The following is a 22164-nucleotide window of genomic DNA, read 5'->3' as shown; positions in this document are numbered from 1 at the left end:
GAGCAGTAACAGGGGGAGGAGCCCACCTCCATAAAGGACAGAAGTTTTAAATTGCAAAGGTCAGAAAGTTTAAAAAAAAAATGTTTATTTTCGAAGGACTGTGTAATCTGGAAAACCCTAATAACTGGGTTGTTAAAGTCAGTCCATAAATCTAGACACAGAGAGGTCTATTTTTTGCTTTAAAACTGAAGGGATGTGTTCAAATAGCATCTCATTTTTTTTTTTTTAAGGAAGTCATTTTCACTTACTGATTCACTGGGACCAACAGTTTATTATTACTCCATACAGCTGTCCTACAGGCCTTTTAGGAAATGAAAGAAATTCATCCAAGAAATCAGGCAAAGAAGAAATACAGCTACAGAAGAAAGGAGTCACAGAAATACTTAAATTAAGTGCACACATAGTATCTTGACACATGCAGGTTGCTTTCTCAGTCCTATGAGACAGGGTACTCAGAAAATGAGAAACATGTTTTTAGAAAATTTGACTTTCTTTTTTGCTGCCGTGTGAACTGTGGGCTTTTCAGCTAATGCGGAAGGAAACAAATATCTTTCTTTAATGCATTTCAATGTTCTAGGGATGGATACTGACTTCTGGAACTTTATGAGGCCTACTCTTTTCATCTTTAAAAGGTTAAGGGGATGTATATGTACTCATGCGTTGGGGGTCGATGACATAAACATGAAAAAAGCCTGGACCCTCCCAGGATACACACGAAACCCCTCAGTCTTCACACATCTGACACACGTATCACTTTAGACAAATCACTCATCACATCCACAACTTTTCATAGTTTTGTTGAACTTAAGAGAAAAATGGATAAAGTGTTTTTAAGTGTTTGCTTGGTTTTATGATTACAAAAGCTGCTTAGACACGAGCTGGATTTTGAATTTGATCTCTGACGCCGAGAATGTGAAAGTGATGGGAAACCAGACCGTACGTGCATTCAGGTACAACTGCTACATGCCTTCTCCATCATCTGCATTATAATACCCATGGCTAAACACGAGATAGATTAGCGTCCCATTTATTTTCTCATTTCTTCTTATTTTGATTAATAGGATTATTTCTCTGAGCTTAACTATTTTTAAATAATATTTAGAATAATAAGAAATAAACTATTAATCATAGCCTTGCCTTTAAATTTTGGCAAGGAATCCAAACAAACTGAAAACACCAGACTTCATTATTCCAGCAAAAGTCAGTCTGGTCTTTTAAATCCAAAAACCAGGGGGGACGGGGGATTTGCAGGGAGAGAGGGCTATTTTTCTTGGTGCTAAATATTTTAATTTCTAATGTTTAACAACATAACAGAAAAAGACAATTTCTTCACGATACACACCGAAAGAAGCCTCCTAGGTTTGTTCCCCTCACCCCCAACATCCATATGACATGATACCAATATTTCAGCCTATTATTTTCAAAACACGTTCTTCCTAATGATGAATATTGGTGATTACTAGAAATTAAACATTTACTCAGTCATGCTAAATCTATGAAAAAGCACCTTGAAAATGACAATATGTATGAAGCCCTTCTCTCATTTAGAAGTTTGCTCCAAATATTAGCACCCTCATGATCGGAATTCAATGTATATTACTAGAAGCACAAACACTGGGCCCTGTATTCCTGAGGTTAGGGACAATTAGCCCACAGCCAGGTCGTGCCCCACTCAGGAGGTTGGTTCCTCACCTCCAGCACCCCAGCACGGTACAGGAGGTACCGTGAATGCCTGGGGAGCAGGCACTGTGACCCTGAGCCTCGGTCTGGATGTCCTATTATTGAATCCACAACGCAACGTCTAGGGGCTCGGAGATTGTCTCCACTCCACCTACGGAGGAATGCCTGCTGACCAGGGTATTTAAAGGGGCACTGCTCCCGAAACCACATCAAAAGAACATTAATTCACATCTCAAAGTGTTCATTCATTCTGACGTAATGGAATCAGATCAATTCTGACACGTGGACCCGGACCTCGTGCCTGACGGACTTTCACGCAGATACGCAGTATATGATGATTTGTCAGAATCAGCCAACACTGAACATCCTGCTGTAAGACGGCAGAGTAGGGCCGCTGGCCAGACGGCAGCAAGTGTACAATGATGCCTGCCTACCCTGGGGAGCACAGGGCAGCCCCCTAGGGCCCGACGTCTGGGTGAGAACACTGTTCTCAAGCCATACCTCCGCCCTTCATGGAACAACTAGTCTGTAAAACGAAACAAGACAGAAGAAGAGCCTCCGGAAGCATGCTGCTGGGTTCTGGCAAAGCCCGGAGACCCAGAGGAAGGGCAATGGCCCTGAATGTTGGTTTCTTAGCCCCGTTCGTGAGTCAGCATCCTGCCCACCGGCACCTGCACGGCAGCATGAACCCTATTCCCCTTGCCCACAAGCACGCGCCGTGTAGACGCTGCACCAAGGCTCCTCTGGTCACGGAGGGCAGGGGCTGGGCCCGGGGTAACCGCGGCTGCCAGTGCTCAGCTGGTGCTTCCGTGTTACTGGTCCAGAAAGGGTGCCGAGCGCTGCTGTCGCTGTCACTGTCGCAGTCACTTTATAGATGCAGGAACTGCGTGGAGTCACACGCCTGGGGTGGCTCAGATTTAGAGCTTTCCACTCAGAAGCCCAAGATCTCAACAGTTTGTATCAGTTTGTATCATCTAGGTCTCTGAACACAGAATTCATTCCTCGTGACAGAGTTTTAACGCTGGAAGCCACACACATCGCCACCACCACCAGGATCCCCTCATCCTCCTCCACTTCAAACCCACATATTCGCGTTCCTGTTGGACATTCTGAGATGGATCCCCAGGAAGCACCCCAACCCAGGCTCACGTGCGCCCATGACCCGGGTTTCCTCCTGCACCTCCTCCAAGTTCCATGCTAGGGGCCAGACTCCTCACGTGAGCTGGTACCTGCAGCCAGAATCGGGGTCACCTCCACCCCTTTCCCTTCCTTCCCCCATATCTCAGCTCCTGTGCCCAAACACCTGCATGCCCAGTTCCACCCTAACTTGGGCCCCCGTGTCCCATGCAGACGACCCCATGCACCACCAAAGTGGTGCTCAGCCACCTGTGTGGATGCCGTAACCCATCTGAACCCTGACACCCCCTCTAAGGACACAACACTGATCATGCTACCCCCCGGCTCAGGGCTCTCCACTGCCCTTAAGAAGCTTCCATCCTCCAGCACCGCTGAACTCGGTGTGGCTCTTCCAAGGGAATGTGCTGTTCCACCCTTGGGCAGGCTCCCAAGGGCAACACCACCCTTGCCCCCACATGGTCTTCCAAATGCCCAAGTCCAGGTCCAGGACCCTCACCTGCACCATTGCTGCTGTGCTGCTTTGCCCTGTTTCCTTGTCTAAACCGCCCCCCAGCCCTGAACACACAACAGAGCAGGAAAAGTATTTGCCGTGTGTCCCCAATATTCTGGTTGTCTCCCTAGTATTACGGAGCCTGGCACGTGGTAGGTGCTCAATAAATATCGTTAATGGGTGAGTAAATGATTTTAAAACTGAATTTGCATCAATTATGAATATTTGTAAAAGTCCATTAACTTTAAGTGTAACATCAAATGATTTCTGCATGAATACAAGATGTTATATGATCACAAAAAAAAAAAGCCCACAATGCACAGCTTCTCAAGCTGTCAAGAAAGGAATCTGACTTACATATTCCATTATTTAATATTAGGAAAGCATGCCACACATGAGACAGAACATGGCTGGTAAGTAGCATGAGTCCTGCTCTGGACAAGTAACCACAGAATAGCTCCCTGGATCTGTGGTACCCTAAACCTAACACAGCAGCTGTGGGTTTTTTTTTTTTTTTTTAAACATTGAGAACTATAGGATGAGGGAAATACCAAGATGTAAACCTCTACCTGTGACTGATATGGTTTCCAGTCGTCTCAACAGACACACCTCTTTGAGAATTCTGAAGGTTTAAGCTAAAGAAATGGAATTTTCGTGGAGAATCAGAACATTCAATGATTCATCGGTAACAGTACTGTGGGACGCCTGTGGGGCTCAGCGGTTGAGCGTCTGCCTTTGGCTCAGGTTGTGAACTTGGGGTTCTGGGACTGAGTCCCGCATCGGGCTTCCCACATCCCGCATCCCTACTAGCAGGGGGCCTGCTTCTCCCTCTGCCTCTGCCCTTCCCTCATTTGTGCACACTTTCTCTCAAATAAATAAATAAACAAATAAGTAAATAAATAGATGAATAAATAAAATCTTTATTTAAAAAAAAAGGCAATTGTAACAACGGACAAAATTACTAGCAAGGGTCACCATCTCAAATGTGGACAATCAGGACTGAAAAACCGTAACACACAACAGGGCATTGAATCGAGTTCATATGAAGAAAAGGCTTTTTAGCAACAAACGGGAATTCTAAAACTGCAATAAAACAAGAACAGAGGCCCCGATGTGGACACGGCCATTCCAAGGTCCACCTGTACCTGGGAGCGGCCCGGCCTTACCGGTTGCATCACTGCTAACCTTCCAGACCAGGAACGCTCTAGCGGTTCCCGGGGCGCCTCCATCACTATCGCCATCCTCAACAGCCCAGAGTCCCCCAGATGGTCACGTCTGTCGGGACAGGATGTGCGCGAGCTTGGTCTGACCCCGAGACAGGGCCTGGATGCCTGTCTGGCAGCACAGAAACACCTCTGCCCTGACAAGGGGGACCGTGTGTGGACTCGGAGGCCTGTTAGAAGTGAGAAGGTCCTCAGAGGATGCAGGTAGCAGGAGAGGGCGCAGTGACATTCTGTGAGGGGACCAAGGCGGGGGGCTCGTAGCCCGGGACAACCTGTGAGGTGGCCACGAGGATATGTGCACCCAGTTCCTGGGGGGCACAAGTTGAGTCTTCCAGCAGCGCGTGCCCAAGCACGGGCACATCTTGCGGACGCCGAGCTGCAAGTGTACGGGGGTAACACGCACATCAGGGGTGTGTGCACACGGGTACTTGTGCACGGTGGCTGTGCTGGCAGGAAGCAGATCAAGGAGGGGATGTGGCCACGGCGCCCTGGCCGCTAGCAGGGCACTTCTCATGGGAAATACAAAAGCGCCACGCTGAAGGAAGAAGACGGCAGAGTGCTCTGGAACAAACTGGCACAGAAACCTCGTGGGGAGAAAGGTAGGGCCGTCTAGTGTGGCAAAGCCTCACCCCCCACAGGACCCAAGGTGGCTGTGAGGACCTGCTGTGTCCTTGTAACTCGTGGCCACAATGGCCAACAGTGTCTGGCAAGGGTCCAGGGTGGTCCCCAAGGGCCAGGTTCGGCACCAAAGCAACGCACAGGTATTCACGCTTGTGGTACAAGCCCGTCGGTGCCCTGGTGACGCGGGCCTCACACACGCCTCTTCCCAGCTGCCACGAGAAACCCCAACAGCTGATGAATCGAAGACCTACTGGCCCGGGGCCCTCTGCGGAGGCGGCGTGGTCTCCAGCACCTCGGAGGTCCTGAGACTCACACGCCACCGTGGGCACAAGGGGCGCATTAGCAGGAGTGTGCCAGTGATGACGCGCCGCCATGGGAGGCGAGGCCATCAACAGAAAGCACGGGCAGCAGACACATACCGGCGCCCAGCCTGTGGCCGGAAACACCCACTTCCTTGGACACTCAGTGTCAGAGACTGAGAGCCGGGGCGCACTCGCCCACGCAGACCTCGCCCTTGTGACGACATTCATCATCGGCGCCGGCACACGGGCCCTCCTCCTGCACTACTTACCCCTTGGCCTCAGTCAGCTCACGTCACACGGGCTTCCGACCCCAAGCCCTCCAGCCCCCTCCTCCCGGGGTGGGGGTCCCAGTGTGCGTCTCTTGCCTGGGCAGTGACGGGCCAGCTCATGCGGACAGGCCAAGGGCTTGTGCCACCACCCCAGACCAGCACAAGGGGCTCAGGGACCCGGTGCCGTGACTGCCCACGCCAGCGGGCAGGGACCCTGAGCTGCATGTTGGGATGACAGGGCCACGGCGACTCCCGTGCTGCTGGGGGCAGCAGGTGTCATCAGCATAGTCACCACCCAGGACTCGACTCTCTGATTAAAGTGGGACATCTGCAAACAGGCTAATGTCCAATTAAAGCACAGGGCACCCCGATGCCAAAGGAAGACCGACTGGGGGGCCGATGGGACAAGCGGGCGCGGGGTCGGGGAGAAGGCCGCCCGCCTCGGGCCAGTGGCTGGGGACAGCACCACGGCAGCGGCGGCTCCGCCCCCAGTGCCCTCCCGGGTCCGCGGAGGCCCAGGCCCAGCGGCGGGCAGGTACCTGTGTGCGCCTGCGTGTGCGCCCTGAGGTGGCTGGGCTGGTGGAAGCGCTTCCCACACTCCACGCACACGAAGTCTCCTTGGCGGGCCTGCGTCCGGAGCATCCCTGGGCGGTGGTGGCCATGGGTGGCGCAGGAGGGGCGGCGGCAGGGGAGGGGGAGAGGAAAACACCATTAGTCCGTCTAACGGTGACGGGGGCGCCTGAGGGCCTGAGGCGTGGCCGGCGCGGCATGAGGCACGGCGGCCCGTGGAGTGCGGGGCCTCAGGGCACCAGGACGCCCTCCCGCCATCCACCGCCGGCGGGTCAGGGTGGCGCCGCAGGGACAGCCATGTGCGGGCACGGGGAGGCGGCCTCCTGCTCACCTGTCTCCACCGCGCCGGGCCCCCCGCACCGACCGCCCACCTGGCCCCTTACCTGTGTGCCTGCGCCCTCTGGGGCACAGCCAGGACCCCCGGGAATCGGGCCGGGTGTAAGTCCCTTCTGCGAGGACGGGGTGCACACGGCCCTCACGGGTCCGCCTACGGGGGAGCTCCCCGGGGGCTTCCCGCCAGCCCCATTCTCACTCGATGGGAACACAAAAACCCCAACTGGGAAAAGTTCTGCCTTGAGCAACAGCTATAGAAATAAACGATGCTCACTGCACCAAGCGCGTCTGTCCCTAACACCTGAGTGTCAAAAATGTGAAAGGCAAATGGAAAGGATGACAAATGATCTCTGTCAAATCAGCTGAAACCAAATTCTCGCCCCAACTCAGAGCGCGCTGACAGCATCATACGAAATTGCTGTTAGGCCGCAGACGATGTGCAGACATCAGAACCCAAACGTGCAGGCGCTGTCAGGCCACCCGTGTGGGGTTTCTCACCGGGCGAGTCGTGGACATGGGCCTTGGAGACCCTGCAGAGCTTGCCCACAGCGTCCTCCACCTCCCACTGCCTCATTAGGGGACCAGAACACTTTAACCCGCACTCACACCACAGTCACCAACGCAACAGCACAGGGACCACGGTACACAGGCCTCGCCGGCCCTCACACAGGGAAGCATCACTGGCCAGTATCCTTGGTGCCCGGGGTGGCCGCCGTGTTTGACCCCAAGCACTACGGGGACCACAGGCCTGCATCCAGACATCCGCACACACCCGGTCCTGAGCACACCTTCCTGACGTGGAAGCTTCACCAACGGCACTCGAACATCTTCTAGGACTAGCTCTCTCCTCGCCCGGCATTTGATCCGCAAAGAGCTCAACTTCTAAGGCGATTCTGCTGCCCAACCCTACCCCTTAGCAGCATGACTGAGGTGCATCATCCTACGAGAACGTTCACTGGCCAATCCCTCCAGACCCATGGATTCTTCTCCCACCATCTTCGTCTTCACACGCTAAGTCATCACAGTACTTTCTTGGACATGACCCTTCAGCAGCCTATTTCCTACCCAGGCTGCAGCTCTTCTGCTTGGCTGACCACACTTCCCTGCATCAAGGATGCGTCGGTGTGCGCGCGCCTACACACGGCCCTACAGTGCACTTTGCCTTATCGTCTTCTTTTCGCTTTTTAAGTCTTAAAAGACCCCTTTGCCCTTAGTGGTCAATAATACTGCGCCCAAGCTACTCCACAATTCTGAGCTCATCAAAAAGGTCATAAACTTCATCTGAATCGAAGACTGTCTGGTGAGCAACAGCTCTAACACTGTGACCCAGAAACTTGGGGTGTGTGAGAAAGGAGGATTAGCTCAACCCGCTTAGGCTGCCACACACGTGCCCGTCTGCAAGAAGGAGGAGGAGCCTGGACACGCTGTGTTGGGACTCTGCCCAGAGCCAAACGAAGGACGCACAGACCTCCACCATCCTCACAGCAACATGTCCTTGGTAGAAGATTTTGAGCCCCAGTAACAGGGTCCTGAGGTCTTATTCTATCTAGAATCATCTCCCTCTAGGGATGCCTGGGTGGCTCAGCAGTTGAGCATCTGCCTTCGGCCCAGGGTGTGATCCTGGAGTCCCGGGATTGAGTCCCACATCAGGCTCCCTGCATGGAGCCTGCTTCTCCCTCTGCCCGTGTCTGTGCCTGTCTCTGTGTCACTCATGAATAAATAAAATCTGTTAAAAAAAATAAAAAGAATAACCTCGCTCTATTATCCTCAAGTTTTTGTTCTAAAATCCATATTATCATCCCACATTGGTTGACCACAAAGTATGAAACGCAGATTGTGTATCATTTTATTACTATCCCAACAAAAAACCTCTCCTACACTGATCAATGTTTGCGAACCTGACCTGAAGGCCATGCTGCGGAACGGTCACAGGAAAGCAGCGCGTCTCTGACTTCAATGGCTGTAGCCTGATTCCCCCCAGGACGCGACGATGGTCATCCCTTGGATCACCCTGCCTCTTCTGCCAGGCCCTCTGCACAAACATCACCCCGTCCACGGACAGGCAGGGTAAGGCCTCCGAGACGCATCCTCCTTGACTTCCAAGAGGACCCGATGTCTCAGAGGCACCTCCCGACGGCAGTGCTTGCCGTGCCAACAAGAGGCAGGCACTGAGAAATCAGAGTTGCACAGCCACTCACAAACACTTCGCGGATACACGGACGATGGCTCTACTTGGAAGATTTTCTCCCGTGTGTGTCTGCCTCTCCCACTACACAGTGACGCTGGACATGTGCTCACCCGGAGGCCTCCACAAGGAGCTGGGACCTCTTCTGCAGATCGAGCATGTGGCAAATGCCTCAGACCACAGAATGAGTCGTATGGACAGACTTGTAGGGTCAGACAGGCCAACGAGACGGCTTTGAATAGAGATGCACTGAACTTTCTAGATTTGCGACGCACAAACCAATGGAACAGGCCCAGTCCACATGGAACAGGCCCACAGCTGCCAAGTGGGAGGCAAAAACCTTAAAAATCTGAGTCCCTGGCATATTCAGTAATGCGTCAATAGTGTGATTTGGGGGAGCCGTCCACACTTCCCAGGCTGCAGTAAGGGGAACAGAGCCTCCATAACAGGAAACATTCTCTGTCCACCCCTCAGATTTCCTTCCCCTACAGCACTTTGAGAGCCACACATAAACATTCAAACAGGAGAAAGGCACCGGCCAAGGCCCTAGAGGAGCCGCTACAGGTGGGACACCTGAGAAGGGGGCAGACCCACTAGGGTGATGGAGAGTCAGTAGGACTTCCTCCAGGAGTGCAGGCCTGGCCCCAAAGTCGAGACTGTAGCCCTGGGGGAGCCTCAGAAGGAAGGGCTGCACAGGGGAGCACCACTCCCTCCCCGGGGCATCCCATCAAGCTGCACAGCCCCCCACTCAGACACCAGTCCAGACGAACCGATCTCCTTTCTTCCCTAAACCCGGGAAGCCACAGTTCTAAAAACACACTGATTAGTATATTACAGCCAAAAACTTCAGAACACTCCCCTTTAGAAACCCAAGGCAGCATGAACGTAAACACCCTCAACTGCTGACTCACACCTTGCTGTATTTCGGTGCGCCTGCTGGAAGAGCAAATAACCCTAGAGGAGCACACCTGCATTATGAACAACTTCGCATCTTTCACATGCAAAAGATGACTATGTAACCTCTCTTAAAACAAACAAACCCATAAAACCCTGTGAACCAGTTATTTAAAAATTTTTAAAGAATGAGAAAGACATTTCAGGCTACCATGTACTTCAAATCTGTCATCTGAAACTCTCCAAACCTTACCTTTAAATTCACTTTTTTTTTTTTTTTTTTTTTTTTTTTGAGGAGGGAGCAACACAGACCCACAAGCAGCACAAAGGGCCTTTACAGAAGCAGGAATGCACTCACTGGGCGTCAACTGACAGGTGCACATCTGCATGACATGTCACAAGTCTGGGCACTAAATGGAAGTCATTGACACCGTGGCGCGAGCCTAGAGCTCAGGGTGCTGGGGGCCGCAGTCACCAGGAAGGACCAGGCAGAGGGTCCAGTTGCCAGAAACACAGGTATTCACTGAAACTTGCCCACCTTCGGGTGCCTACATCGTCTCAGCTTTCAGATCCAAGAAAACCCAAGCCTAAAGGGATGAGGTTGCCATCAGGTCTGAAGTTCAATAGATACATTATCTCATTTCATAGCAAATAATTTGCACGATTGGAAAACACCCCCAGACTATGAAAAGCTCACTTAATTTAACTGAAATCTGAAAATGTGGAAACTCTAAGCCACATGGCAGCCGTGCCATGCCACCTGCTAAGGGGCGCGTGCCTGGCTACGCCCACGCACGGAGCCCCTCTGCCTGAAGGGACCACACTCTTAGACACAAGGGTGCTCGCTGTGCCTACAAGCTTCTCAGCAAACACCATGTCTCAATGATCTCTGGGCCTCCAGGCCTTTAGCTTTGTTCCAGAAAGCTCACAGGAAGTGCTGGCTCTGAGCAACCAGGAACAGACACCAGTCTCGAACAAAGGCCCTGCGGGCAAACCTCTAAGGCTGAGGAACCTCCGAGTGTTCTCCTAGTTGATAAACACCTTCGCTTTCTTCTTGAGCCAGAGGCATGGCTAACGGAGCCAGGACGGCTCCAGTGCACGTGGGGATCCGGGCAGGTTCCGAAGTCCCTGGAGAAAACCTGGAACTTTGTGAGAGACCCGCCTTTCTGTGCCAGGCACCCAGGCCACCCGTGCATCCCACACAGATTTGGGATACCTCACTGGTCACCCAGCTTCCACCAAAGCCTGAGCCACATTCCCCAAAAGTCCTTCCAGCTTCCTGGAATTTGAGGCTCTCAGGCCATTTTTGATGGTGACCTATTTTAATGACGGTGCCTGATGAGCTCATAGGGGTTTCTGCGGACCTGCTTTTCAGTTTTTAATAGCAAATCCTTAGATTTCCCAGCGCTCTGTTAAGTGAGAGGTCAATACTTAGACACTGGCAGGAAAGGAAAAAGGCCACTAAATGTGTATCTTTTCTGGAATTTTAGCTCAGTTGTCCCCTAAACTTTGTATGGTACATTTGTACTGGAGGGCTTTGCTCCCTGATGCCAGTGAAGTGGCCTGGCTCAGTCGGTGGAGCACAGGACTCTTGATCTCAGGGTCATGAGTTTAAGCCCCATGTTGTGCACAGAGCTCACTTAAAAAATAAAAATAAAAATTAAACGACAAAGGACATCAAGGCTGCCTGCTGCTGTCAACCTGCAGCATTTCCAAGTGAACATCACCAGGAGGGAAGCCCTACAGGGACCGTCAGGTTAATGGTCACGGCACCAGGCATCTGCACCCTAGCAGGCAGAGCAGCAGGGGCAGGAGAGGGGTGCACGTGCTCCTTCCTCTCTGTCCTGTTTTAGATACCCGCCAACAGGCAGCATCCCAACCTCCTAAGGAGGGGCTCGTCTATGAGGCCTGAGGACCGGATGAGGATCATGGTGACAGCGCTCCCGCAGGCAGGCAGGGAGGGGGCCCGCTCGTCTTACCTCTGTGCTCTAGTGCAGGACCATTGGCACCCCAGCTCTGGTACAGAGAAGCAAAGTCCTTTGGAATGTACGTCTTAAAAATATTGAGGATGTCCAGGCGCTTCTCGTGGCCGTCAGACATGGGCTCCTGCTTGCTGGCGTGCAGGGCGGGCGGGCCAGGCAAGGCTGCGTTCCCCCTGGGGCCCGCCCCACCACTGGCCGGTGGCCGCAGCTCCTGGCCGGCCTTGGAGGGGGGCTCGCGGGGAGGTAGAGAAGGGCCCCCATCACCTTTCACGTGTGGCTGACCCTGAGGCTGAGGGCTGAATTTGGCTTTCAGGGGGTCCGGGGCACTGTGCTTATTTGGGGGGCCGAGGCTGGCCCCCGCGGGAGGGATGATGTACTTGTCCCCCGGCCTCCCACCAGCCGGGGGCTGGCTGCCCGCCCGAGCAATAACAGAGGGTGTGGGGGTGGCACTCCGGCTGAAGCCGCTGCCCCCCGTGGGCCCGGGTCTAGGGCTGGCCTCCTGCCTGGGCTTGGGCAGGGGCGGCTGCGCAGGGGCTCCGTGCTGCTCGGGGCCATGGCCAGGCTTGGCCTGCCGGTGCCCCTCAGGGCTGGCCACCCAAAGTGCGCAGGGGCCCCCGGGGTGGCTCTCCTTGCTCTTAGGCATGCTAGCGGCTTTTGTGGTCACACCCAGCGGCGAGGAACTGCTTTTGGGCCCTGGAGCCCCTCCCGGCACCTGGGTGCGGGTGAACCGAGCGATGGGCAGAGGCTGGCACTCCTTGCCCCCCAGAGCAGGTGGGGGGCCCGTGCGTCCACTCCGGGCTAGGAAGACCAAGTTGTTTCTGATGCTTTTGTAACCATTGGGCTGAATCCACTGGGGGGCCATGGAGTTGCAGCTGACCCTGTGCCAGACGCGCTTGTGCATCCACAGGACCTCGGGGTAGTAGGTCTTGTGATTGCAGTAAGGACACGGGTGAACAGCCAGCGCGGCTTGCAGCGACGAGGCCAGTTCCTTACGGCTGGGGTCATCCCGACTTGACCTCTCGCTGAGGTCCAGCGGGATCAAGTCTGGGGCCGGCCCCTTTCTTCCACCGCCTGTGTGTCCCTTCATGAGCAGGTCGGACAGCTTCTCCTTCAGGTGGTTGGCTGGGCTCTCAGACAAGAGCTGCAGATTGGCTCCTTCTGGAAAAGTCTGACCCAAATGCAAAGGGAAGTTTGCAGCATCCCTCGAGACGGAGACCTCCTGCTTCAGGTGAAACCCTGTCGTCTTCAAGTCCACAGAAAACCTGGGCTGCTCGGATCTCTTGGAAGCATCCCTGCTCCTGTTTTCAAGGGTGGACAATGACGATGCATTCCCGGCTCTGGGCTCACCAGTGTCTGTTTCCGGCGCGTTATTTCCAGGCGCATGGCTCTGGTCTCCATTGGAGAGCACAGTCGGTGCTACTTCTTCAGAAAAGCAGAAGCGGTGTGGCTTTCCCCCTGGAGGATCAAAATGTAAAACGTGAAGTTACCATTTCTTGTCAGAACAGAAGGAGACACAGAGCAGCACATCCAGAGGTCTTGTGGCCCCCGCACAGAGGGCGCACTGGTCCTCGGGGACACAATGTGGCCACTCCCCAAAGCACTGTCAAGAGCTGACCAGATTTAAGGGCAAAAGGATGGTATTTGGGGTGGGGCTTCTTTTTTTTTTTCAGAAGATTAAGTAACTCAGCAGACTGTCAGGAAATATAAAATCTAGTTGCCTATAATGACACAGCTACTAGTTAACAGAGGCTAACTAGTTACCTCAAGAACCAAGAAACACCTGCTCTATAACAGCACAGGGCCCCCTCTGCCCCCACTGTGACATTCAGACAATTCCCTAAATGTAGTCATGGTTAGGGATCCCGTGGACTTAAGGCAAGAAAACCCAGAGAGGTTGATGTGCAGCCCATGGTCACACAGAGGCTGGGCCCCAAAACAGCTTCTTCTGCCCAGGGGATCCCGTGGCTGCCTCAGGAGTTTCTGGGCTACGGGTTGACTGTAGACAGATCCAGAAAGGGCCCCCGTGACTCTCTCCCTTAAAGTCCAAAACCGTGATACCCGAAGTTTTCCTTCAGAGGCCTGAGCAGGAAGGCTAAGTGAAGCTACTCCTCCCCTCTCCTCCCAGGAGGGATGCCCAAGAGAAAGAGCATGCCCAGGTCAGGGACCCTGGACTCTCTGTGCCTGCAGTTTCCACCTGCAGTGTTCATGCAAGACACATAGCCTGGTGCACCTGGATGCCTTGCCACGAGGAGGCCCACCTCCTCCTCAACCAGGCTGCAGGTGGGCATCGGCACCAGGTGGAAGCAGGGCTCCATGCCCTTCACACCATCGTGCTGGACCCCACCACACCCCAAAGGGATTCAAGACAACATGGGAAAAACCCCATTTGACATTTGGGGTCTGATGACTTCGGGTGTTATGAGATCAACGCCTGGAAGGTGTGCATATGCTTCTGGATAGCTTAAAACTTTCCCGACTACAGAACACGAGTTCTTCATCATGGACACGCCACTGGGCATATTTTATCTCCTTAGATAAAACCCTGTCACCTCTGGAATGGGTGGGTTAAAATGTCAGGTGCCTACTTACAGCGAGGCCCAATATTCATGGTATTTTTTTATTATTTTTTAAAGATTTTATTTATTTATTCATGAGAGACACAGAGAGAGAGAAGCAGAGACACAGACAGGAGAAGCAGGCTCCATGCAGGGAGCCCGACATGGGACTCGATCCCAGGACCCTGGGATCATTCCCTGGGCTGAAGGCAGGCACTAAACCACTGAGCTCCCAGGTGCCCCTTGATGGTCTTAATGTAAGAGTATTTAGAGACTTAAACATTTGCAGTAGAACATATGTATCTATTTACAAAAAAAAAAAAAAGGTTCTTTAAACATTTTCTAAGTATATTTTTTGGAGTTAAGACTCAGGAATCCCATCAAATTGGTATTTTTTTTAAAATGTATGCTGAAGGATCTTCATGGCAGCATGAAGGCGTCCTTCAGAGAACGCACTTTGACACAGGTCAGGATGAGCACAGTAACAAATGCGCAGTTTCAATGCAGAGGTAGTTAGCAAACCACCCTCAGCAATTTTAAAGGATTCTGTCCACGTAAAACATGAGCAGCAGGTAGTGATGAGCAGAGGGATGAGGAGATAAGACACAGGAGGGATGAGCACTCAGGCTCCTGTTGGCTCTGGGATGCTAACAGGTAAGCCGCTTCGGGAGTGCCCACCTGTCCTGAGGATCACACCCTGCTCCTCGGAAGGTGGCTGGTGCGGCCCTGGGACTCTCCACTTAACCTGGAATTAAACCTACAGAAACCTCATGGCCTTCGCTCATTGTGACCGATGCTCGCAATGTCAAAGTCACTTTTACATTTTCAAAGAGAGAAATGCCGGGGGCTGGGGGCCCTCGTGTCTCCTGTTTTATAAGAACACAGATTTATGAAAACACACACCAGAGACTGAGTCAAATTCCTGAGTTGAAAGGGAGGCCAGCGTAACCCAACACTGCACATCTGTGAGGGTTTCAGAGCACACCTGCCCAAGTCCCCACGTTTTATACTCCCAGAAAGGATTATATACATCACGACAGAACTTCCAGGGCCTCTGACCAAGACACTAAAACACAAGAAGCACGGGATACCACACGGGGTCCATGGAGCCACTGGTGGGGGTGGAGCAAAGCTGTTGTCACAGGAAACCAGTCGTGAAAAAAGGAACCTGGTCCTTCCCAATGGCCTCTAACTCCTGGAGGGCAGTTCAGAACGGGGACGCCGATGATCAGACGTCCACGGAGGGAAGGTGGGCAGCTGAGCAACCAGGTGCTTCTTCAAACCAGAAGCCGTCTGTGGCTCTTCCCCGTCCCCCCTCAACCCCCGCTGGACCTGGAGCCCTTTCCATTGTGAGGTTCCCTGGCTCCAGGTCTGATGAACCCCAGGTCACCACCGCAGGCTGGCACCCTGGCACACCCCATGAACCAGCAAGGTCACTTGTGGCTGCCGGGCTTCGGTGCACCCACCACAGGCCCCTGCCCCCGGGTTCCTGAATGCCATCTCTGACTTTGTTCACAAGGCCAAGTCACCCACGGGGTAGACCTCCCATGGGCCACACCTGCCCGGCCCATGGGGCACCCACACTTCCCCACCCACTGCTCCATGAGCCACACCTGTCTCGGGGCAGCCCACACCACGGACTTTCTTAGGCTTCAATGAAGGGCAGGACGGCCACAGTGTGGATTCCACATCCTGCCCATCAACGGCTGCGGGTAACCTCGACCACGAGGCTGAGAAAGACACCGGCTCCGAGCGGCACAGCCCTCAGCACCCCTGCAGGAAGCCAGAGCCAGCACATCCAGCTGCAGCGCACCATTCTTGTGCAGGGTGACCGGGTCCACGCGTGCATACAGGCACACACGGTCACACATGTACGGCTGCCTGCACATGCACAGAGTCGTTTTTCCAGGGTCTGCTCTCACCTCAGCCTAGATGATAGTGTGTGAACTACACACGCCTTAAATTTCTTGGTTTCTTTCTAAACAGGCCCCTTCTGGGAATGGTTTGCAAAGTGCAGCACTGATTAGGTTTCTGCAGCCGTGACATGTACCTCACATCTGGAGATACCTGGTGCTTACTGTGCATGTGCACACGCATACACACACACTTGCATGTGCACACACAGGTACTCACATGCACATGTGCGCAGATCCTTTGGAGATGCCCACCAGCCCTGGAAGTTTGAGAAGGTGGAAACTTTGTTGTTTGAAATCCCTGCAGCAACACCTGACACTCACATGCATACACACGTGCACACACACAACTACCCCTGAAACAAGAGTAATCTTGTTTCCTTGGTGTAAGAAAGATTACTCCCTGTTGACTTTTTCTTTTTTGATTTATTTTTATTGCAGTGAGACCTGTGTAACAAAAAATCCTCCATTTAACCCTCCTCTGCGTCCCCTCTCACCTCTGTGACTGACCTGGGTTTCACTGCACGGCCTGTTTTTGTTTTCACACCCATGTTAAGGCACTTACTTCTGAGTGGCTGTAGCTGCCTCCTTTCTTCCCCCCTTAGGCACAGACCCACAGCATGGAGCCGGCAAGTGTGTCCTCACTGCGCCGACAGCAGCAGGGCCGCGGGGCCAGGTGGGTCCTCACCAGGGCAGGGGACACACAGGCCACCGCACACTCCCTGTCCGCCGGCGGGCTCCCCCTTCCCCTAAGAGAGACTCCCACGTGGGTTGCCCGCCCTCCCCGAGTGAGCTGCGTTTCTGAGCTGCCTGCTCAGAGGTGCTTTGCAGGGGATGCACCCACCTCCCCCTGCACTTGGCTGCATCACGGTCCTCGCTGATCTCTGTGACAACTATGATGTCCATGACTCCATACACATCACGGCTTCTCTTGTTGCCCAGCCTCCCAGTGCTCAAGTCTGCAGGGCTGCCAGGAGACCCATAAGCGGCCACATCCACCATCTCTCATGCCGGGCTCCCCGCGGCAATGGAGCAGGACATGGATGACGACACGGGCGACTGCCAGGGCCACATACAAAGTTGGCCTCACCATGCTTCCAGCTGACAAGGAAAATGAGGGGGGCTGCCTTCAAGGTTAAGAAAGGGTAAAACTTCAAAGCTATTAAAATTACACAAGGAACAAAGTCTGAGCCCCATTGCTGAGATGCTTTAAAAAAAAAAAAAAAAGAAGCTGGTGACACTGCCCTAGTTCTAAGGAGTCTTGGAAACAACTGTCTTTACCCAAACCCAAAACGGCTTTACAGGAACGGCCAACAAGGGCTCCTTTGACAACCGTACTACAGTCTCTCATAAGGACTTAATCTAGTTCTTTCCAGCCCTTGATCACTAGGATTTCTTTTCTCAACAGATAAATGAGAAGTTTGACTTCTTCATATCTCCCACTGTGGGTCCCTACAAACAGATGCCATTGTCCACATGTAACATCTTATCTTCACAGCCGAACACCTTTACGGCTGCTCACAGCCTTCTAGGAGCCCGAGCGCATCACCCATGGTCGTCCCGTGCCACAGGGCTCCCTCCCATCCCTTCTGGGCCATGTGCCAGGAGCGGACTCATCCTCCATGAGGACACAGCCCCTGCCTACACGGCCTGGTTCCTGTGAGGGAAGCAGCACCTGCGCAGGTGCAGCTGTGCTCCCAGGCGGGCTACACAGCAAGGAGCACATACCACAGGGCCTTCACCTCCACGCCATGCACTCAGCTCAGCCACATCTAAATAAACCCATGTTTCCGCAGCCCTGCCCTGCGAGGACAGGCCACAGAGGCAGGCAGGCGCATCAGGTCCTGCAGCACACCTGCATGATGACTCTGAATACCTCTGCGCTGCCCCATACACACCCGCGGGACCTGAATCCCAGGGAACAGCACCGGAGGCACCTTGTGGAACGGTGACACCATCAAAACATACTTTGAAACTGACCTACTGAGCAAGAGTAGGTCAATTCTGCATGCCTTGGTGTTTTCGTTTATAAAATAGGATGAGTTTCAAAATATTTTATCCTGGGTTTGGCAATAAGACACCCAGCACCGTAAAAGCCCGTGGACTGTATGGCACGATCCCCTGTAGGGAGACATACCATGCCAGTCATTCGGGGGATAGCGTGGGGTTTGGGCCTGGCCTCTCCTGATGGTGTGGGGACTAGGCGAAGGGAGGCTGGGTGAAGGACTCTGACGGATGCTATAGTGTCTGTGCTCATGACATCATTATTACCAGTGACCTCGATGAAGAAGTGGGACTAGACAAGTTTATCATATCTGAGACTGACACTCCACTGGGAGAGGCAGCCAAAAGCTTCAGCAACAGAAGAAAGACTTGAAAGTTTTCAACAAGATGGAATAAAGGCTGGAAAAGAACACGAAAGCTCATAGGAAAAAAAAGAAAGCACAAGAAGCAAAAGGTCTGGCTTAAGAGTTGTGCTGTGAAAAAGACTCCAGGGCCCTAGACGACCACAAGCCCAGCGTGTGTGATCAGGAAAGCCTCCGCAGGCTGACATCGCTCTGGAGGAGCCCAGCCCTGGTGCTGAGCCACCTCAGCACGGGATGGATGGGAGCATGTCCAGAGAAGGCCTCCTCGGGGGAGGTTTCTGGAAACTGAGCAAGAGGGACAAGGCTTGTGAGGTCTCAGATGCTCCCACCTAGAAAATGGGGCTGGCGGTTGCACTGCTTCAACCTGACGCTCACTCGGTGTGGGATGAACGAAGGAATGATTTGTCCAGGGCAGCAATCTGTCTGCATGCTGGAACCATCCAGAAAAACATGAAGTATTCAGGTGGGAAACACCCAAGCCCAGACCCGGGGGCGGAAGGGAGCCATGCCACCTGCCTTTCCTACAAAAACCTCGAGGTGGGGATCCCTGGGTGGCGCAGCGGTTTAGCGCCTGCCTTTGGCCCAGGGTGTGATCCTGGAGACCCAGGATCGAGTCCCGCATCCGGCTCCCTGCATGGAGCCTGCTTCTCCCTCTGCCTGTGTCTCTGCCTCTCTCTCTCTCTGTGTGACTATCATAAATAATTAAAAAAAAAAAAAAAAAAAAAAAAACCTCGAGGTGATTCACACCGTGGCCAAGACTGAGAGCTGTGGGGTGACACAGGACAAACCCGGGGGAGTCACGGACCCCTGGCCACAGGCAGGGCACTGGGTCCATGCGATACAAGGGCTGCCTGTGGGGGAGCCGACCCCACATCTCAGGAAAGGAGCTGGAGGCACGGCTGCCAGGGCTCCTGGCTGCTCTCCATGGCTCACAGTCGCCTCCTCTAGCCCCCACAGCAGGTTCTGGGGACTGAAGGCCACACATCTCCCACCAGGACCCCTAGGGAAACTTGACCGCGGTGGGATGCAGCCCACAGCCCCCAAGATGAAAGATGAGAAACAGAGCAAGATTTCCGTAGGTGGCTGGGTGCTCAGGTGTCACCACATCTGCTTGGCCTCGGCCCTGGGGTAGGTGCTGGGCTGGGTCCGCAGCCGGATTCGCGGGACAGGCCAGAGGGAGGAGGCGGACAGCCAGACAGCCACACGCACCAACATCACAGGAGCATGAGGCCAAAGTCCAGTGAGGCCCGACAGAAATGCAAAAGGGTGGTGACTGTGCAAATAAGCAGCGCAGGGTCCCCTCCTGCCACTCACTGTCCTGCGGCAGTGACCGCGCAGCCCATCTGTCCCCAGAAGGAATCCGACCCGGACACAGCACCAGCTGATGACCAGAGAGGACACTTCTACAGCCACGCACCTGGCGCCCAGCGTGCACTGGACTCTCTGCTCTCTGTCCCCACAAATGTGAGCAGCTGGACTGAGAAGTGGAGGGGAAGGCGCGCTAGGGGCCAGAGGCGCCGGAACCACAGGCCCAGGAACAGGTTTGGAATCCCTGGGTCAACCAGGCTCTCGGCGGCCACACCGCCCGCGTTCACCAGGTTAAAAACGGGCTCCGGGGAAAACAGGATAATAAAGCTCCCCTAGGGGGTCATGGGGACGGAACGGCGGGGGGAGAGGGGGGCGAAGGCTCCAGGGCAGGGAGCCCCGGCGCCAGGAGGAAGGGCTCGCCCACGCCAGATCAGGTCCAAGTGCCACGCTGTCCCCCTAATGCAGCTACGGACAAGTGGTGGGAACCGGGCTCTAGCCAGGTTCTGTGTGTCTCAAGGTTTCTTTCACACCCTGCCGCTTCAGACAAACACGGGGATGAGTGTCTGGTCACAAAAGGCACAGCAGGGATGTTCTTTAAGGTACAGAACAAAGTCACGGCCGTGGTCTGCAGAATGCCTCCTTAGGCCACAAGGAGAGAACGTTTGAGAAAGGCGTTCTCACCTAATCCAGGATGTCTGCTAAGAGTGCAGGGGGCCTCCCACAGCCAACAGCCACCACTGAGGCCCCAGGACTGCACCAGACTCTGCTTCCTCCCTGAGGAGCATCTCCCAGACCCCCTACCTAAAATCACACCCCCCAGCACACCCACTCCCACCACTTGTTCTGTTTCCCTGGCATTGTCTTCCTCAGTGTTGTACGTGTGTGTGTCCTCTCCGCCTCTCCCCAAAAGGATCTGAGCTCCAAAAACACAAACCCCGTGTTACTCAAACACTGATTGCCAGCATCTAGTGCACCTGGTTGGGAGTAGATGTTCCACAAATGCACACTGAATTAATGAGTGAATAAAACAAACCATTTAACGTACATGATTCCTGTGCGCAGGAAAGCACCCTGAAAAGTATGAAGTGGAATATAAATGAGTTAATGCAGTAAATATTTCTCAAGAGCTTGCAGAGATGAAAAGTAAAGCGGGCATGGGTAGTCGCGAGGCCTTGGGGTCCTAGCAACATGCCGCAAAACCACTAACCTAGTTACCAACCTAATGCATGCATTGGGGTGCATGTCCTAGAAATATGACAACCCCATTACGGGAACAGGGGCACGCATGGCGGTTTTCGTGGTTTGTGGCGACTGGATCCCCGCACTGCTCAGACCTGGAAAGTCCTAAAGTGACCCCACCCTCTGGAATTCCTTGGTCCACCAATGAAATGAGACACCTGCTCGGACATTACGCACAATGGTCTGGCCGGGGCAATAACCTTTGTCTTGCTCTCACTAAAACATAAGGACTTCTTATTATTAAGACCGTCTTTCCACCGCCAAGTTCCCACAGACCTGAGAACAGAACTTCGGTTTTCATCACCGGCCATGACCTAACTCCAGCTCTGATCCCCCATGAGCTCCGCCAGTGTCATCGATCAGGCTGCGAGCCAGCCCCGTGGGGGCCAATCCATCAGTACTCTGGCTGTGAGGGCTAACACCTGAACCAACCCACGGCTCCACCTTTGTTCCCAAAGACTGCATCCTCTCCTCTTGAAAAATAAATAGGATTTTTGTGATGAATGCGAGCGAAATATGCAAAGGACAAAAAAAATGACTTTTTTAAAAATTTCCCAGTTAAGACAGGAGCACTGTGCCGATATACAGCCCTGCAGAATGACCCACAGGATGGAAGCGATCTCAGAGGGGAAAGGTCTGATAAGCTCTACCTCGGAAGGGTGTCAGCCAGCCGCCTCCTGGCTGTGTGGCACTGAGCACCTGCTGGGGGAGAATCCGATGCCATGGCAGCAAGGCTCGGTTCGGCTTCTCCTGGGACATGACTATATTTAGATTGGGTGCACTTAGGGTAAAGCGTTGGGCCTCACAGAAGCAGCCAATTTCCAGAACTGTCCACATGGAACCCAAATGGCCTCAAGTCATGCAAGTCTAGAAGAGGACTTTCTGTCCAAGATAGGAAGCGGGAGTACACAGTGATGAGTAAAATTAAAAATGACATGAGATGCCTGGGTGGCTCTCAAGCAGTTGAGTGTCTGCCTTTGACTCAGGTCATGATCCTGGAGTTCTGGGATCAAATCCTGCCTCAGTCTCCCACATGGAGCCTGCTTCTCCCTCTGCCTATGTCTCTGCGTCTCTCTCTGTGTCTCTCATGAATAAAT

General features: G+C 53.5%; 1 protein-coding gene across 14 annotated transcripts in view; it reads right to left on the bottom strand.

Moving 5' to 3' along the window:
• ZNF516 (zinc finger protein 516) overlaps positions 1–22164 on the bottom strand; it is a 124595-nt gene that overhangs the window by 13359 nt on the left and 89072 nt on the right. For 11 of the 14 annotated variants that reach the window (XM_038525749.1, XM_038525754.1, XM_038525755.1 and 8 more), the window contains 2 exons: positions 11684–13141; positions 6262–6366 (listed from right to left, as the gene is read on the bottom strand). In XM_038525749.1, the coding sequence (XP_038381677.1) occupies positions 6262–6366; positions 11684–13141 (1563 nt within the window). The remainder of the gene's footprint in view (positions 1–6261; positions 6367–11683; positions 13142–22164) is intronic. The other 3 variants (XM_038525759.1, XM_038525760.1, XM_038525761.1) reach the window with 1 other exon arrangement.

Source organism: Canis lupus, chromosome 1, assembly GCF_011100685.1.
Source record: "Canis lupus familiaris isolate Mischka breed German Shepherd chromosome 1, alternate assembly UU_Cfam_GSD_1.0, whole genome shotgun sequence".
Lineage (NCBI taxonomy): Eukaryota > Metazoa > Chordata > Mammalia > Carnivora > Canidae > Canis > Canis lupus.
The sequence above is the reverse complement of the archived record's forward strand: the minus strand, read 5'-3'. Positions and strand labels throughout refer to the sequence as shown.